The sequence below is a fragment of the Denticeps clupeoides genome, chromosome 3 (assembly GCF_900700375.1).
Source record: "Denticeps clupeoides chromosome 3, fDenClu1.1, whole genome shotgun sequence".
NCBI classification, from domain to species: Eukaryota; Metazoa; Chordata; class Actinopteri; order Clupeiformes; family Denticipitidae; genus Denticeps; species Denticeps clupeoides.
This window is the reverse complement of record NC_041709.1, coordinates 16,403,695-16,421,653: the sequence shown is the minus strand read 5'-3', so window position 1 is coordinate 16,421,653 and position 17,959 is coordinate 16,403,695. Positions and strand designations below refer to the sequence as shown.

Below are 17,959 nucleotides of genomic sequence, written 5' to 3'. Positions count from 1 at the left end.
GCGTATGAACAAGTGTATTTGTACACTGTGAATCACTGGTAACTCACTAGGATTGTCTGTTGCCTCATTTATCACCGTCAAAATATTTTTATTGCAAACTCCCCTCATCCCCAGTTCCTGATAAAAGGAGAGTCGCTCAGTGTCATTCGCAGCAGAGATCCTTTGTACCGTAAACATTCAAACTTGGCCGACAACAAACATTTTTTTTCAGTCGACGCAGCTACAGAAGGCATCTTAAATGCGAGGACTTTCGGACACGCTGTGAAAATGTGACTCAGTGTGTGACGTGACAGTGGCTCCCCTGTCTGGGTCAAGTCAAGGTGCTTTTGCAAAACTGGTGGATTCTCTCATGTAAATCTTCCGTGGCGTAAACGAGGGAACTTAGCGCTGAGCGATTTTTACCTGATAGGGTTTAACGGTGGCACCGTGCCCAAATGTGACGCGCCGGAGGCTAGTCTGGCCGTGGGCCAGCGCCGTATTTTGCTCTTTCCAAGGGAGTGCCACACGAGGAGGTCTGCATTTACTATTCCACAGTGGGCACAAGGCGTGTGTCGAGAACGTCACTTGATGTTGGTACAAGGAAGGGTGCTGGCGCGGTAAATTGGATTTGCAAATTCACGTTGTCCTGTTTTATTAAATATGTAATTGTCATTATTATTATGTCTCTCATTGGTGGGAGCATTAATGGTTGAAATGGGCAACTATGCCTCTATGAGAAAGATTCCATTCTGTAAATGATATTTTCTGATTCTGTTTTGTGTTCATTTTGCTTATTCCCGCTGTGATGCTACAGTCACTGTACGCAGTGACACGCCTGGGCAGGGTGGTGAGATTATAGTCTGCGGTGACGTCTGGAGTGTCTCAGGGGGGATTTAAGGGGTGGGGAGACGACGGCCTTCAGCCTTCAGGAGGATATCCTCCCGGCTTACCTATGCAACAGGGATATCCCTGTCAGACGTAGGTAAACTCCCTGATCCCAGCATCCCCTCGCGTGGGAGGAGCGCTGACATCACCGGGAGCGTTTGAGGGGATTAATGGTGACATCAAGGCGGGCTGCACTGGGTTTGCATTGCCTTGGCCACGTGTTTTCTCCACTCTGGTACTGTGACGTGTCCCGCAAGTAATTCTGGGATTAGACTGTTTTGAGACAAAGGCTGCCTCGAGGGGGGGTGACTGCATCTGAAATTTTAAACGTTAATGAAAATGCTAATGAGGCTCACTGCAATTCAAGAGCATGGAAACATGATCAAATATTGCACAAGTGCATACATTTGCATAATTTATGGTTGCATAATGTATTTGGCTGTAATCACTTGTGTACTTTGGGAATTTTGAAGAAAACAAATAAACAAACAAAAGAAATGAAAGTCTACACTCCCCCAGGGAAGTACAGAATTTGAAGGCACAAAAAATAAAAATAAAAATTTTATTAACTGCAGTTATCATAAAACAATATGATTTTATGCTCTCTAAAAGTGATGGGTTAAATGCAGAGGAAACATTTTGTTGTGTTCATGGTGTACCGTGCTGTGTATCACAATGACAAAAACATGTTCACTTTCACTGGTACCTGTCACCTGTCCAGCTTTCCTCCCAACTTGAGTTTACTTTCTCTGTCTGATTTGTCCAGATTGTGTTCATTTGTCCTTTTCTATATATTTGTCCTGTATATATGCCTTCCAGTTCCAGTACTGTGTGTGAAATGTCAGTATTCCATACGTACACACTTGTACATAAGGAATGTTGACAGTGTGTACATATGGAATATTGACATTGAAACTGTGAAAACTGCAACATTTGCAACAGTTGTCAGTGCTCCCTGTGCCATGCAGTGGAAATCCCATGGGATCTCGGCATCTTTTTTGTTTCTTCAATTGCTGCAGCTCTCATCTACAATTTCTCGGTGGTCCTTCCCCTTTCACACCACATAGCCGAGACTGTGACCATTGAGTGTGGAACGTGTCCAAGGGAACACAAGGGAAACCATTCATAACAAATGATTAGGAATATATGAAGATAATTCTAATAATTCTTTCAAAAACCACTAGAAATGATTACATAATATTAATTATACTGATAGGTGGTTGGTCCCTTATGCCAGGAGTAAAAGAAGAAGAAGAATTAATTATAATGGGTATACCATTGCAGTTTAATACATAATATTATATATGTACCATTGTGTATATGTACCATTGTGCAAATGCATTTTGGTTTTCTGACAGCAATTTATGGGAGGCAAGCATTACGCTTCTGGAGAGGTTATATGAGGATGATTCAGGGATCCTAACTGCATTACGTAACAATTTCATAATGTCTTATCAAGTAATGAAATTGTAATCTGTTTGAACAAACAGATTTGATAAAACAGCGTCATTGCCTTGTTTAGAGAACTGAAGTTAAATCTCTGCTAATAGTTTGTACGCCTCGGTTGACCATGCACAAGTCCTTGTAAGGCTGCACCGAACAGCAGTGAGAGCAGGGACGGGGTATCTGAACAGTCAGAGAATGTTCCTGTGTAACACGATCTTAACAAAAACATTCCACTGCTTTTTCCAGAGGGCCCTGGGATCAGCAGGTTTAGGTGTCACTGGTTGTGTAAGGACGAAAAGCCCGCCTGGATAAATGCACTGTGAAGCTTAAAAAGATGAAAATATGCCCTATTTGACTTTGGCCATTCATGTTTGCATCTATCTATCTATATAGCTAGCTAGTTAGCTATCAGTCTATCTATCTGCAAGGATTTCTGTCCCACAGAATGTGATGATTGACAGCGCTCACACATGCTACGTTGTCATTCTATATAATTTAAACCTGCACTTGTCAATATGCCACATGCACAGACATCATTCTTCCATACACTAGCTAGCAGGCCCTATGTTTAGCACTTCGCACCCATATAGAGCCCATATTGTTTACATGTAACTGCATTGTAAACAAGTTTATTGTCATATATATATATATTGTCAGCTACACTTCTGTTGGTGTTGTCTGCTATTTAAATTAAAACACCTTGGTCAGTTTATTTAAGTCCCACTGCATTCCCTCAGCATCACAATATGTAATTAATAAATAAAATGAATTACATTTTTTAAAAATAACTTATTGTTATTATTGTCAGGACTACTTTTTTAGCCACAATCCTGTTATCTTTAAAATGTATTTGTGAGGAGTAATGCACATTTCTCTTTAGTGGATGAATATTCTCTCTAGTGTGGTGCTACACAGCCCCAACTGTGTTCATGGATGATGAACTAGTGTCTGATGTGCTGAAGACTGTTTACAATGAACAAGCAGCAGTTCTATGCTGTCTGTTGTGCACTCTTGTCCAGGGTGACTTCCATTCATTCATAATTCAATTCTGTGTGCCTGGAGACACCGTTTACCGAGTATTCCCCTTCTAGCAAAAAAAAGGTCTCAATCCAGTTTAGCATCTTTGTGCAGAAAAGTCAGTTTCAGGGATGACTGCTAAATTCTTGGGACCAGATCCCATGGTGCACCTTCTGGGGCCTTGTGGAGCTCATGTTTCAGTGGGCTGCTTTGTTGACATGAGGAGGACCTGCATGACTGTGGTTTAATGTTGTGGCCGATCAGTGAATGTTAACAGTTATACAGCGTTGGAATTAGACACACATCTGATAGATGTGCTGTGAGTTTAGACCTGGTGGGGTTGGCTGTTGCTGAAAATAGACCACCTCGGAGCACCTCACTTTCTACCATTACTGAAATGTTCATTTTAAGCTGTCTAGCTTGATTTTAGAGGACCAAGTTGCTTGTTCTGTCTTCTTCTGCTGCTGCAAAATTACATGGGAAGCAGAGATCCTGTTGTGCAGAACCACAACAATTTGGTGGAGGCTGAAGGCATAAATTCTCCGACATGTGTCACGATCCGGTCCGGAAGGGGTTGCTCCGGTCCGGGATCCAGACCGGAGTTTCACGTTAGTCCTGTGTAATGTTCCCTAATCGTGTTCACCGGTGTCTTATTGTATAAAGCTGCCCTGTTTGTTTCGGTTCGCCGTCAGGTCTTTGTTATGTTACATGTTCACCATGTTGCCGGATGTCTCCCCTGTCCTGTTCTTCACGCATTAAACCCTGGTTTTGTGACGTCGCGCGATTGCGTCTTTCCTCGTCCAGTTTCGTCATCCTTGCCGTTCACCTACCTTGTCATGCCACCATGGTTGTGACAACATGTGCTTTCAGACATGTTCTAAAACGTCCTAAAGGAGTTTTAAAAGTAGCCTATGCTTCAGCCCAGACCGTGGTTGGCACTATGGACTAGAGTTATATATTTGCTTTGACAGAGAAAACAGTATGTGGCATACTTCTTTTAGCCAGAACAACATACAGGGGGTCTGGGAAAAATGTCCTGGGAAATGGTATTGGGGTTCCAAAAATAGCTCTCTATTGAACTGTTTATTATACTTAAAATATCCATGTGTGACTAGCAGAGAAAGCAAGAGTTCAACCCAAAATATCAGTCTATGTTTAGTCTTTGTCAACTTCTCAGATACTATATATGCTATTATAATAATTGTCAGCTAACATAGAGAATCATTTTGAATTAGCAGAACTGAAATATCTAAAGAGCCCGCAAAAGCTAGTGTATCTACTGTAGAATATCTGCTCATTGTCAGCTATTGAACATCCAAACCATTTTCCCTTTATTATGTCCAAAAAATTAAAATGAGGACAGCGGTGTCGTATGTATTATTTGAGTTCACAACCCCATTTTATCAGCCTTATTAAATGCTGAATTGAATTGGACAGTGACCTTATGTCCAATTGTTTACAGTTCATTACTCCATCCACTGAACTGAATAGAGAAACACTTGATGTGAAACTGCTGTCCTCTAGTGGCTGCTTACTGCTGTTAAGCAGTCGCCTCGGGCCTGATTGGGCAGTAAATAAAAAGTGTGGCGCATTAAAAATAACTAGCGAAAAAAAAAAGAGTTCTGTGCTGAAACAGATCAAACAGGTTATTTGCAGAAATTGTTAGCATTGAATGGATTAATCTCTGGCTACTAAGTTTTGTTTCAATATAGGAGAGGTTTTCAGCAGCAAGAGGCTTAATATAATGCATGTTTTTCTTCAGTTCTATCCATCTGTGTGTTTTTATGTTAAAATAAGACCGACCTGAAGCCAGAGCTTGTTTAGTGTAATGAAATTCAGTGAGAGAGCTGTTCACATGTGCTTCTGCATCTGCGGTCTACGTAGATTGAGTCAGTAACAAATATACCTTATCTGCTGATCTATCTTGTTGAATGGTTGTGTGAAATGCACAATCCTGCACCATGGAAGACTGATGATAACATTATAAATATTATTCTATTATATTATTTTGTCACAAATCTTATTGGAAATGACCAACAGCATTCTTAGCAGCATCGGCTGGTCCCTTCACATATAATTTTCTACCTGAGCTTGTGACACTGTGCACAGTCAGCATGAAATTTCCAGCGGGGTCAGCGAGATGAAGGCTGCTGGATGGTCCATGTCTACTGCTGTCCCCAGGCCATCTTTACGCCTCACCCTGATAACTGAAATGGGGTCAGAGATAGTCCATGCCACACCATGTTTATCTTGAGCCAGTACAGAATTAATTACCATATTACAATTCAGTCTTGCCCTTGCATATTTTGCACATATGAATTGTCCATATATGAATGGTTTTGCTAACCATTTGGTAAAGTTATATAGCATCAGAGGTGGGTAGAGTAGCAATACATTTTACATTTAATATCCAGCAGTTCCTATATAGTTTATTTTTATTAAAATCATTTGAATAATTTCTTAAATAATTACCCCTTGTTTATCTCTTGGGCACAGAAAAAGGCTCAGGAATTTTTTCACTATCACCCCTGTAAATGTGCTAATTCTGGTATTTCCTAATACTATTAATAACAACAACTTGTAGTAATTAATGGACTGAAAGGGTCTGTATGAAAGACTGGGATTCCGTATTCTTTCTGTGACCGATCGGCCATTTTTCATTCCGTCTCTCTGCTATGTGTGTGTCGTTTGTGTGGTCACGTGCCTGCACGGCTACGTCTGGTTGTTGAAACGGTGTCATGTGATTACTGTTGCTACATCAGAATTGTGAAACAATGTCATGTGTTAGATCGACTGGTGGCATAAAGGGGCAGTGGTGGCCTAGCGGGTAAGAAAGCGGACTGAGGTGCCACTGAGGTGCCACTGGGCAAAGTACCGTCCCCACACACTGCTCCCGGGCGCCTGTCATGGCTGCCCAATAGGTGATGGGTTAAAAGCAGAGGACACATTTCACACTATGTCGTCGTGTGTTGTGCTGCAGTGTTTCACAATGACAATTAAAAGAAAGTAAGTAGTTGAGTGTTGCCAATGTTTTGCAGTAAGAGTGTAGTTCCTAATTCACATAAGCAGTAAAAAAAGAGGTAAAAGTAAAAAGTATTGCCTTGTAAACCTACTCTTAGAATTTCTTTTTTTTTTCAAAAAGTTACTCAAGTAAATGCAACTCATTACTCACCACCTCCGTATACTATATAGATGATGGTAATTTTAGAAAATAATTTTCTCCAGGTTATTACAGTTTATTATATATCTAAACAAAATCTAGGCAAATATTTTACTTACTGGCTGTAGAGGACCAGGCTGTTCTGAGACAATGTAGAAAAGAAAAAGCGTCAAACTTTGACCAGTAGGCTTTGAAAACTTTGAATTGTCACTTGAAACAAGTGGTCAACAGGCCAATCCTTTAGCCAGTCCTGGGCTTGTGCAGCATTTGGTTTGATGAACCTGCTGCTCACCTGATGAGACCTGCTTAGTCTGTGAACCTAGCGTTACCCTCTAGCAGTGATGTCCTCAGGTGACCGTGAAGACTCTCATTTCGTTTCACTAAATCTCGTTACGCAGCGATGTCTGGGATTCTGCTGGGAATCTTGGGATCTGTTGAATGGCCCAGTCGTCTATTGCACTGACTTATTAACCAAAGAGAAAGAACGATTAAGTCAGAGAGTGGCCGAGTGAGGGGGAGGTTGAGTAAGAGGAAGGAGGTGAGTGGAGAGTGATGCAGCAAACGTAGTCTTAAATGGAGGCTGTCACCAAATCGTAATGAGATTATGGGCGAAGAAAGGAGTGGGGGTGGGGTAGGGGAGCCGCGGCTAAGGGAGGTGTCTGCTATCGACACATAATGGGAGGGCAGAGCAAGACTTGAGGAAGCAGCGACGACCACAAGAAGAGTTTCTCTCGGTGCCAGCGGAGTTTCAGGTTACACATGGATCTAAACTGCTTTTCCACTGGGGGTTTTGTGGCTCCCACACACACCCCACTGAGGGGCATGAAACGCAAGCGCCTTCTGAAATCCTTCAGGTACTTTTCAGAGCTTGAACATCATGCTTGCTTGTTGTACACCTAACTAGAACATTGTGACGGCAGTGCAGCTGTTTCTTGTAAGATTAGGGCCCTTCAATCTGCCGGGGCTTAGTGGGGTGTCGGGTAAGCATTCGGCAGCTTTGGGCTCAGACGTCCATGCTGCTTATTTTTGCAGGCAGTTGCCACATGTGAGCCCGAGTTCCACATCACTACACACATCACTTTTTTACATGTCGACGCTAATCTCTGCATGTAATCTTATAACAGGAAGGTGACAGGAACTTGTAGAGCTGTGGACTGTTATCAGACACTTCGAAATGGGGTTGGGGTCTGTCTCGCTGCTGCAGCATCGTTTGTAAGAAATGTGTGTAACACGCCTCCCAAATGCACAATAGCAGGAATTTTTAGAGCAAAGCGTGGCTTGGTGTCAACTCATCGCTAGTTTCAGTGTGTGGGAAACATTTACAGTCAGCCATAGCACTTTACAAGAAGTCATAGAAAGAAGAAGTGCACGGTATCATTTCTGAGAACCCACAACTTCTCAACATCACACATTTAAGAGTTTCTATCTCAAGCTACCAATAAATATGTAATCTATCCAAATTTTGCATGTCGGCAGAAGGTGCAAATGTCCAGTTCAGATGAACTGTGTTGTTTTTATGACAGAGCGTAACACTGTGCACAAGTCCCAGTGTAAAACCAAAGCATCCATGACCCATAATGCACAGAATCCCATGACTTGGGAAGGTGGTGGACAGACAAAGAGCTGCAGTTGTCTAGCCTTGTTTGCCCAACTCAAAGAAATGATCTGAATAGGCTGTATCTAACCCTCTGAAAGCTAAAAATCACTTGCAATTTAAAGAGATACACCTAAAATATTCTTGGCTAAATGTAGACATTGCTTAAATACAGCAATTGGGGTGCATGTCATTCAAACCTTGGTCATTTTTTCATCATGTTGTTGGTACAAACCAAAAGCAGTGTTGCTTTTGTTCTCCAGTGATATTTTGGTTTGTTTTTAAAGGTGACATGGAAAAATAGTGGAAAAACTATTTCCCACTATAGTTGTTTTTGGTGGCCTGATTTAATTTTAGTGTTAGTCTACTCTTTTTGTCCAGTCGTCGTTTAAGTCTTTATCAGTCTTAGTCACATCCAGACTTATTTTAGTCTAGTCAAGTTTCAGTTGACTAAAAGTCATTTTCTTTCAGTCAAACCCATTTCATAATTAAAACAAGGTTCTTTTATCTATCTATCTATCTATCTATCTATCTATCTATCTATCTATCTATCTATCTATCTATCTATCTATCTATCTATCTATCTATCTATCTATCTATCTATCTATCTATCTATCTATCTATCTATCTATCTATCTATCTATCTATCTATCTATCTATCTATCTATCTATCTATTTATTGTTTGCAGTGAGGAGATACATGATACAGAAACCGCAATATAATAAAGTGACATCAATAAAGATAACATCAACAAAAATGAGACATTTTATTGTACTTTTTAGTTCAAATCCCGCTTACTACCATTGTGTCGCTGAGCAAGACACTTAACCCTAAGTTGCTCCGGGGGGGGACTGTCCCTGTAACTACTGATTGTAAGTTGCTCTGGATAAGGGCGTCTGATAAATGCTGTAAATGTTAAATATTAAATTATATATTTCATTATAGTTATCATCATATGACCAGAATTTACGTCTTGTCTCGTCTTCATCATGTCAAAAAGTATTTAAAATAAAATATTTAGTCATAAATTTTGTTGATGAAAACAAAACTGCTTACCACCCAGCACCTTTTCTTCTCTTTTATGCGGGTCATGTCACAAAATTTTACATTATGGCAAATTTCGGTTTGAATCCCGATCCGCCAAGGTGCCACTGGGTTTCCACTGAGCAAACCACCATCCCCACACACTGCCCACTGCTCACCAAGGGTGATGGTTAAAAGCAGAGGACACATTTGGTTGTGTCACTGTGTGCTGTGTTGTAGTGTTTCACAATGACAATCACCTCACTTTCACTTTTCATGCCATGTCTCTGTGGACTCAAAGCCTACCTTCACCTAATGAGTAAAACTGGCCCAGATTTGGGTTTCTCAAATCCCACAAACTCAAGAAGCATCCCAGAACTGCTTGATTTACCACATCTAATCTGATTCCACATACTTGAAACCAGTAAACTGTGACTGTAATCTGGAGACAGGCTAGTTCTTCCCGCCACTGGTCTGAATGGTGTCTGTGAGAGGCAGTCCCTTCTAATCTTCTGTAATTACGTCAGTTCATGCCTCTTTGCTGACCTTGATTCTTGCAGTGTGAAATAATGGTGCCTTTTTTCCTGGTCTTTAGCTGGCAGTCTTCAGAGGGGGCAGGTTAGTCGAGGAATCTGTCCTGCTGAAAGCAAATCCAGAACCTGTGCACCTTCATTCCTCAGCAAGTCAGATTAGATGAATGCTACATAAATGGACAAGGATGCTTTGTGTGTGTGTGTGACTGTAGCCTTATTAGGCCATCATAGCCTCTCCTCCCTGTCCTCCACTGTTCAGTGCCACTTGTGCGTCCTCTCAGAGCCGCTGAGGAACATGCAGACAGGGAACTCCAGGGCAAACAGTTCCTCTCCTGAATCACTGAGAACAGACAGGAGAGAGAGAGAGAGGTGGAGAGTGGGGTGGAGTGGTAGGAAACATGAGAGCTTCTCCCACAAGTGCTTACTCAGCCTACAGACACAGAAAGAGAGAGAGAGAAAGAGAGCAAGTGAGGAAGAAAGAGAGAGAGTGAGATAAACAGACAAGAAGAGGCTGAGGGACTGATAGAGCGAGAAGCACGGCACTGCACATCAGCCGATACCCGGGACTCTTTTATGTGAACCTTGAGACCACCGAGATCATGCGGAACCCTGCCTGAGAGAGGAGAGGCACTTGACTTTTCCTCCATCATGAGCATTATTATGAAGCCACGTTCCCGCTCCACCAGCTCGCTGAGGAACACTGATGGCATCTGGTAATTTATTTTTTCACCTACCTTCACTGAGTGAAATTTAAGAGCTTCTAATTCACTTGACTCTTTGTGTGAGGTTGAGCGCAGATGGGACGAGACAGAAATACAACCGTGTTGCGCTCCTCAAACTTCTGTCAAGACCTGCGTGAAGGAGTTGATCGTGGCTCGCGTCCATTTATCCCGCGTAATCACTGGCTCAGGTTGCGTAGTGCTGCCAGTCAGCGTGTTCTGAGGGCCAGGAGAGAGGAATTTGGTATTTTGGTTCTGAAGCCGAGTTGGACGCATGAAAAAATATCCGCTATGTGTAGTTATGGAGGCCGTTCCATGTGGCCTAAATTATATTTAGATGACCTTTGACAGATCGTTAGTGAGAAATCCTATCAATGTGTTGACAATGTGTTGGGTATCTAACATTTGCTTTTGTTTGAGATTCATATTGAGGTGGTGACCACTTAAATGGATTAAAAAAAAATATATATATATATATATATTTTTTTCCTTTTGTTCAAGAGATGCCAATTGATGCAGGAAGAAAGTTGCACTAGGCACCGGAAAAAGGCCAAATTTGAAAGAAGCCCCTGATTTACAGAGAGGGCGCCAACAGAGAGGACCTAGAAACAAATTTCCTGCCACAGAGTGTCCCCTTTTGTGTGTTTTGAAGAGTGTGTGGTTAAACAGCTACTGTGGCATGCTCCTCAGGTTTCTTCTTTTCTGCCGCATACAGGGAGACTTCCGGCTCTCGCAGTGCGGATACTGAAATGTATCCCCCTCAGCACGTGAAGGTCTGCAGTGTCTAAAGTCACATGTTAGTGTAGCATGCAGGCTTGCCTCCCCCTCCACATGGCCACCCTGAACCCGGCGTGGACCCCAGTAAAGTTTCTGTGTCTGGGACTGACCTCTGCAGAAGTGGGCCAAGGGTGTCTCCTCCCTGTGCATCTTTGGCACCTTTATAAATAAACTCTTTTGTCAGTTTCTCTGCTGGCAGGGATGGGAGGAGAGGAGAGGAGAGACAGACCCATGCGAACTAATTAGAATATGGCCCTCAGGAGCCATCAGCACGTTGTAACCAACACCAATACCGTGTGCACTGGACCCATAGCTGGTGGCATGGTTATCTTCACTGTTTTCAGAGCAGGATCATTTATCATCTATCAAGATAATGTAACAAGGCTTGTAATGCTGTAGTAGACATGACAATTGTGTCCTACAATAAAGCAAAGACCATCAACCAGGATGAAGATATTCTGACTCTTCTCGATAGGTTATCCTTCTCGTTTTTAGAGGGATTGGAACCTGCCGAACCTGTTCTAAACAAGGTAAACCTTTTAGGAATTTGGCCCAAGTTTGGGATGGGAAGTGCATTACAATGACAACAGAACAATTGAGAACGTTCATACAAGGTCATCCCTGGTGAAAGTCTCGTTCCGAGGGCATTACTTTAGATTTTGGGTGTGCAAACATTTTACATTTAATGTCTGTGAACATTCTCGTCCAAAAATGAGTGTCCTTTGTCCTTAAGATGAAGGTACACAGCTGATTCTGGCCCTGAGGTGTTGCTCCTTCTGTGCTGGGCCATCCTCCTGTGTAGCAGCTGTTTGGTTTCCCCGATGTGCAGCTCGGAGCACTCTTCAACGCACTGGACAGCATAAACTACATTGCTCTTCTTCTGTTTTGGTGTCCGGTCTTTGGGATGGACGAGTCTCTGTCTCAGAGTGTTTGTAGGTTTGAAATGGCCCGGAATGTGGTGTTTCCCGAAAATCCTTTTCAGACTTTTGGACACACCAGCCATGACACACCAGCCATTCGGACACACCAGCCTATCTCCAACCTACTTAGCTGTTCTTTTATCCATACTCAGAAAAATCAGGCCCAAAAAAGCAGGACGCATACACACAACATCACAGGACAGGGATTTTAATACATAATAAACAGGACAGGGGAACACCACCAAACAATGACCTGACCACAAACAGACACGAACAGGATAGTTTTATACAATGATACACAGGTGATAACAATCAGGGAACATTACACAGGGCAAACATGAAACCCCGGTCCAAACTCCGGATCCGGAGTAACCCCTGCTCGACCGGATCATGACAATTTCAGTATTAGAGAATTGAGTGCAAACGCTTTATCAATAAGATACGATAAGGTAAGGTAAGATGATCCTTAATTAGAAATTTACATTGTCATGGCAGAAACAATGTAACAGTACAATGGACTGTACAAGAAAAGAGCAGCAAAAAAATAAATAGCATAGACAATATGCTGACTGTATAATATAAAAAGTTCACCAACAAATAATCTGGAAAAAAAAACAGTGGATGTGAGTTGTACAAACAACAGGGATAACCGCACCCTGGAGAGAATTGTGAAACAAAACCCATTAAAAATGTGGGGAGATTCACAAAGAGTGCACTGTAGGTAGAGTCAGTGCTTCAAAAACCACTATGCACAGACAGATGCCAGACATGGGTTTCAGCTGTCGCATTCCTTCTGTCAAGCCACTCTTGAACAACAGATAGCGTCAGACAAAAAAGGACTGCTGAGTGGCCCAAAGTTATGTTCTCTGTTGAAATTTTTTTTTTTTTTTAAAGAAATTTGCATTTGCTTTTGGAAATCCCAGAGTCTGGAGGAAGAGAGGAGAGGCCCAGAATTCATGTTGCTTGAGGTCCAGTGTAAAGTTTCCACACTGATGGTTTGGGTACCATGTCATCTGCTGGTGTTGGTCCACTGTGGTTTCTGAGGTCAACCGGGAGTTTTTTTCATGCTTCCTGCTGCTGACCAACTTTATGGAAATGCAGATTTCATTTTCCAACAGGACTTGGCACCTGCACACAGTGCCAAAGCTACCAGTACCTGGTTTAAAGACTATTGTATCCATCTCTTAAATGGCCAGTAAACTCACCTGATCTTAATCCCAATCTATGGGGTATTGTGAAGAGGAAGATGCAATATGCCAGACCCAACAATGTAGAAGAGCTGAAGGCCACTATCAGAGCAACCTGGCCTCTCATGACATTGAGCAGTGCCTCAGACTGATGGACTGATATATACATTATACAAGTTTCACTTCTTGAATGGAATTAGTGAAATACATTAACTTTTAAAGATATTCTAATTATATGACCAGCACCTGTATATAAAAATTATATATATATATATATATATATATATATATATATATATTTGTGAATGTATGTAAACATAGAACATAAGTAAGTTTACTTGTATATCTCCACAGCAATTGTAAAGACCTACTGAATCTGTCGTCCCACATCATGTCATGACACCTGCATGTGGTGGGAGATGTTGTCCAACAGGGATGATAACTTGGCCGCCATTCTCCTGTCACTCACCACTTCCACTGGGTCCAGAGGGCATCCTAGAACAAAGCTGGCCCTCTGGATTAGTCTGTTCAGTCTCTTTCTGTCCCCAGCAGACCACACCATAAAAGAAGGCTGAGGCCACCACAGAGTCATAAAAGGATTTCAGCAGTGGGACCTGCACTCCAAAAGACCTGAGATTCCACAGAAGATCAATTTACATTTTCTGTAGAGAGCATCTGAGTTGTGTGTCCAGTCCATTTTATTGTTCAGATGAACAATAAGGTACCTTAAGCTCTCCACAGCCTCAATGTCCATACCTTGGATGTTCAATGGTTGCAGTGAAGGGTGTTTGTGCCTGCGTGAGTCTACCACCAGCTCCTTGGTCTTTCCAGTGTTGATCTGGAGGCAGTTCTGCTATCGCCAGTCCACAAAGTAATGATTTTGGCTCCAGGTAGACCCTGTAATACCAATTGCACATCTACCAAAAGGGGTTTAAAGAGGGACATCAAACTTCTGGTAGTAAAGGAAGCTGTCAGAAAATTGTGTAGACCATACTGACCCCCATCCACAGTCGAAAGTGTCTACGATGAGCACATAAGCCTCAGTGAGGGTACAATGCAAACTTTGATATGTACCACAATGACTAAAACTGTCCCAGACCATTTACACCCCTTGGGGCAATGTCCTTTTTAAACAGAATAAATTGCAAAAAAAAGTTCTCAGGAGTCATTTGATGAACGTGACAATGTGTTCAAGGTTTTGTGGGATGTGCTGGAAAACATTAAAATCCATGGACCTATAGGGATCTGCTGCCTGTATCATGGTACCATATACCTCAGGAGACCAGCAGAGTCCATGTTTCAGCTAGTTAGAACATTTTTTGTGGACCTAGCAAACACTAAATCAGTGTGATGTAACCAGCTTCAAACCTCCTTCAATAGACTGGTGGTTGACCGGTTCCATTCCTGACTTCACTAAACTTCACAGTCAAGAAGCAAGACTCTCAGTAAACAGTGTGAGTTTTGACAGTTTTGAGATGAGGCGGGACAGTAAACTGAATGTAAATGAGGTAGCTGAGCATAGACCATTGCACTAAAACTGTACAAAGCTGCTAACATGGGTTGATTCAATATTGCACATTTAGGTTCTACAGTCTGTGTGCCATTGTCCTAATATGGCAAAGGGTACGGGACGTAGGTACATGCATTACTTTGGCTCTATATTCATTATGTAAATGTCACTTATAAATTATGTTCATATGTTCATTTTGCAAGGTGCCACTGAGGTGCCACTGAGCAAGTCACCGTCCCCACACACTGCTCCCCGGGCGCCTTTCATGGCTGCCCACTGCTCAACAAGGGTGATGGATAAAAAGCAGAGGACACATTTCATTGTGTCACCATGTGCTGTGCCTCACAATCACTTCACTTTCACTTTCAGACTATATATAATAGATATAGCAGCTAGTAGCAAAACATGTAATTCATGTGTCATTTGCACTGCCTTGTAATAAAAACATGAATGCACATACATTTGCACAATGTAGAGATAAATGTTTTTCTTCAAGTTCTGTAAAAAAACATGTCTGAATTGATTTCTTTTAAGGTGTACCTACTTTGTCATTTTGCAAGAATCAATTTTTGTACTTTTTAAGGAATCTGAGCTGTGAGCTTTTCCCACAGATTTTGACTCCTGCCTGATGTGTTTTCTTCCTTTCGTGATGAGCAAGCCTGTTATATGAAATAGATTTTCTCCCCTCCACCCTCACAACGTGAGCTTTATTGGAGCGCAGACCATACAGAAGATACTGTTCCGTGATGAAGCGGGGGTTAAACATGTGTTAGTGACATTGAATGAAATTTTCATGTAAACACAACACAGGGGAGCTAAAAATATTCCTCTGCCTCAAACACCTAATCTTTCAGTGCTGGACTAAAGCTCCTCGGACCGCATGTGCTGTGCTTTCTCTCCTTGACATTTCTATTCCTCCCCTTCCCCTGGGGATTGCAGATGACTTACCCACATTAAAAATTATATAGATATTTTAAAACCTGGGAAGGGCAAATCATGAACAATGCAAAATAGTATAAATCAGTTAACCAGTAAATCAATGTATTATTTTTTTATCTGTATGATCTGTCATCCTTTAGCAAATCGGGGAGGCTGAGCATTTTAGGTCCTTTCTACAAAAGACCCGATTCCAAAGGGTTCATTAATACCAGTTCTTCATCAACTCATTAGCTCACATTGTGACATCAGGGTGGGTCATATTTTCAGAAGATATTCCGGAGAGCACAGAAGCCTTTTACATAAGCAACTTGTAATGTGCATCAGGAAAAGAGGCGGCATTTAATAAGACTTCATTGCTCATGACATACTGCCATATATAGAGGATGAATCTAATTTTAGCAGCTTAATATGGTGTCACAGTTGGATGTCATCAGGAAATGGATTTAATCAGATAAGTCCGGTGATGATGTTAGATCGCCTCAAGCAGTAGACGTCATTTTGAAAGGGAATCCCTTGTGTCTTCTTCACCTATATTTGATTTTTCTGGGATTAGTGGCGATAGTTGGACACTAAGGAAGTCCCCGGGGGCTTATGAGGACCGTGCGATTAACACTGCTTAGTCAGGTAACTTGAGCAAAGGCAATCTTTTTGTCCGGAACTTTCAAACTCAGAAGGTAAAGCAAAAATTAAATGTTTTAAATGTTGGTTAAGGCCGGGTTGATACCTTTTAGACCTAATCAGAGCCAGTCAAGTTGTCTTAACAATGTTTAAATAAACATCAGAATGACATGGGTTTCTAACACAGCTTCCCTCTGATTTTCTCATTGTAGCTTTGATGTGGACAATGGGACATCATCGGGACGGAGTCCCCTGGATCCCATGACAAGCCCGGGCTCTGGCCTCATCCTCCAGGCCAACTTTGTACACAGCCAGCGGAGGGAGTCCTTCCTGTACCGCTCAGACAGTGACTATGACCTGTCACCCAAGTCCATGTCCAGAAACTCCTCCATCGCCAGTGACATGTGAGTACCCATGAGCATCAACCACTATGAGATCTGTGGTGGCCACCACGTTCATGCCTGGCAGCACATAGGAAGAAATTAAATTAAATCTAGGTGATTTTCATTGAAATTGTAGTTTTGTTATTTTGTGTAGGTGGCCTTAGTGTCATTGAATGTATGACCTCTGAATATAAATTAACTTCTGTTTGTAAAAAGTCCACAGTTTTACAATAATGGAACGCTTCCAAATAGAAGATGATTCCACTACAAGGTCTTGGTAAAACACCAGAATTCTAAAATTTTAAATGTGATTGAACCTTCTACTCAAATCCACATCACAATAATCCCAACAGAACATTTTTTTCTTGGTCTTGGTTCTTTTGAGGTGAAACAATTCAGTTCCAGAGCCCTTCTCTATCCATTGTTCTTTGTTTCTTAATTATTATTAAATTGATACATATGCTTCATACGTCATACATCAAATAATTTATTGTTCATCTGTTAAGAAATATATTCAGAAAAATTTCAGCATCTCTTTACTTCACAGTATGTCGTAAATTATGATTTGTAATGTACGGTTAATATACTGAGGACAAAATTTCTTTACAAAATTAAGAACATATTACTTTTTAGAGCAGACAAATGTGAGGACATTATTTCATTATGAATAGTAAAGGTTGAAATCATTACTGGAGTTTTAGGGGTGTTAAAATATCTTTATCAACCTCAGTCCCCACAAAGTTATACAGTATGTATGAATGTGTGTGTATTTATATATGTGCAGGTGTCTTATTATTGTCTTCTATGATTCTACACTGTGTGTGTATGTACATGTTTGTCTATGTTAGCCATCACATTGGTTTTACTCCTCCTTTATGTGAAGGAGTTTTGCAATGGATTTATTTTTCCATTTCCAACATGACATAAAAATGCAATAGGAAGCATATAACACACTTTTGGAAGTATCGGAACCAATGTACAAGGCCACATGTGTTGTTTCTGATCACTGTGTCCTTATTGATAGGAATAACCACCTGCAGAGGCCAGGTCTGGTCTCTCGGAGGTCAGAGCCGGTAATTAGTGGAAAGTAAGTGCTGCCACTGGCCACCTTTACTAACAGCAGCAGGTCAGGCCGTGCTGTTACTATGGAATGTGCTGCTTGAATGTTTTTTTTTTTTTTTTGTATTTTTATTTGATTCTTATTCATTTTTTTTATTGATTTCCCACTTTCTTAAATTTTTTTAAGCATTGCCTTGCTTCATTTTAGG

At 41.5% G+C, this 17,959-nt stretch overlaps 1 protein-coding gene across 11 annotated transcripts in view; it reads left to right on the top strand.

Annotated features, from left to right (window-relative positions):
* The window catches only part of LOC114785254 (cAMP-specific 3',5'-cyclic phosphodiesterase 4D), a 99,008-nt gene that overhangs the window by 60,625 nt on the left and 20,424 nt on the right, over positions 1 to 17,959 (top strand). For 4 of the 11 annotated variants that reach the window (XM_028971216.1, XM_028971215.1, XM_028971219.1 and 1 more), the window contains 2 exons: positions 16,521 to 16,712; positions 17,716 to 17,778. In XM_028971216.1, the coding sequence (XP_028827049.1) occupies positions 16,521 to 16,712; positions 17,716 to 17,778 (255 nt within the window). Of the gene's footprint in view, positions 1 to 543; positions 597 to 7,179; positions 7,342 to 10,134; positions 10,352 to 16,520; positions 16,713 to 17,715; positions 17,779 to 17,959 lie in introns of those variants that run through there. The other 7 variants (XM_028971217.1, XM_028971222.1, XM_028971226.1 and 4 more) reach the window with 5 other exon arrangements.